The 1,652-nt window shown below is 45.9% G+C and overlaps 1 protein-coding gene across 1 annotated transcript in view; it reads left to right on the forward strand.

Annotated features, from left to right (window-relative positions):
- lrig2 (leucine-rich repeats and immunoglobulin-like domains 2) overlaps nucleotides 1–1,642 on the forward strand; it is a gene marked incomplete in the record, with an annotated part of 19,854 nt that extends 18,212 nt beyond the window's left edge. Inside the window, 2 exon segments of the mRNA XM_014009560.1 lie at nucleotides 639–896; nucleotides 1,162–1,642. Of these exon segments, the coding sequence (XP_013865014.1) occupies nucleotides 639–896; nucleotides 1,162–1,391 (488 nt within the window).
- Between the last annotated feature and the right edge of the window lie 10 nt (nucleotides 1,643–1,652).

The following is a 1,652-nucleotide window of genomic DNA, read 5'->3' on the forward strand; positions in this document are numbered from 1 at the left end:
GATTAATCGATTAATCATGGCAGCCCTACCCTGCACACCAGTCAGCTCAACTCTACTACAAAACTACTTCCCCCGGGCTTTTCACAACAGAACCACGCTAAAGTCTCCATGCATCTATACGTCTCCAAATTAACGCCACATGTTAAATCTAACCATGCACGTCACTGAAGAGGTGTTTACTACATTCAGCGATGGCAAAAACAGAATGTTTTTTTTTACTTCAGTCAATATAAGCTGCTCCAATAATAACATTAGCATGCTAACGCACATAGCGGTKCTGCGAAGAAAAGTGTCCCCCGGGAARCAGTTSACTGGCRGCCRTCACAAAACGTTCCCAAYGTGTTCAGGCTAGTTAAAMCGGTATGTCCRGKATTCAGAAGATTCATATCATAACAAAAATAAARAAACRGTATTYGTTACGAACCGGTATACCRCCCAGCACTACTATAAAATATTGCAACATATCTGTTACAACATCCAATTTTGAACCACATAATTTCTCTTTGCAATGTTTGTATATACAGTAGCATTTCTTAGTAAATGTACACTATATTGGCCAATTTATGTTTTAAATTAACCACAGTCCTGCATAATTAATTTTAAGCTATGTTCCAAAGCTGATTTGTTTGTTCTGCCAGGTGGCGCAGGGCCTCTCGTCATCTGCTCCGACTGCTACGATAACGCCAACATCTACTCTCGAACGCGGGAGTACTGCCCTTACGCTTATCTGACGGAGGACGATCAGCTAGACAAGACTCTCCCAGGCCTCAGCGAGCATTCCCATCTGGAGGACGCCACGCTGGAGAGCCTCATACGCAGCCAGGAYCCCTCGGTTTACCTCACCCCGCACGATAAAAGAATTGGCAGCCTCGCTGCTCCGGAGCATTATCTTAATGGTACGAGAGACCAAAAAAAAATGAGTTTTATCTTAAATATGTCCCAGTGAGGGATTTTCAGTGAATGCGCTGAACCATATTACTCTTTTTGGCAGTGTTTGTCTGCTCATGTGGTTTTTAGTTTTGTAGGTAGATGGAGCCACGCTTGTTTTTATTTATAGTGTGGTCACAGAGTCGTAAAGCTGCAGGTTRGATTTTTCAGGGATGTTAATATTGAAGAAATGTCAAATCTTATGTCTGACTATTGGCTTTTACTTCCTTTTAGATTCTCTTAGCAGATGTTTCTGGAGAGAAGAAGACCCATCCCTTAAAGCCCCACCAGGAGCATCCCAGCTCTTAGTAAAACCACACAGGACACCCACTCTGACCTCTGCTGCTGACGGGACAGTGGAGCAGAGTGAAGCAGAGGCTAGCTATAACTCTAGTAAATGCAGCCAGGACCACAGAAGTGCCTCATACAGGACTAACACGCAGGAACATCCAGCTCCCACGTAGGATCTTTAAAACCTGCACCTCCTTCCTGCTCCCCCACTTTTACCCACTACCTCCAAAGAGATTCCTCACATTCTGCCAAAGATGCTCTCGTATGTTTACATTCCCCTTTCAGTCGATGCTAACATCCTCCACTGTGGTGGGTGGGGGTCGACCCCTGCTGCGTCAGGCTGGGATAAACCCACCGGTGATTAAAGTGACCTTCCTGACATTCCCTCCTCAGGAGCACTCTGTCCACCCCCCCCCCCCCCCCCCCCCCCCCCC

The sequence above is a fragment of the Austrofundulus limnaeus genome, unplaced genomic scaffold, assembly GCF_001266775.1.
Source record: "Austrofundulus limnaeus strain Quisiro unplaced genomic scaffold, Austrofundulus_limnaeus-1.0 Scaffold59, whole genome shotgun sequence".
Classification (NCBI taxonomy): domain Eukaryota; kingdom Metazoa; phylum Chordata; class Actinopteri; order Cyprinodontiformes; family Rivulidae; genus Austrofundulus; species Austrofundulus limnaeus.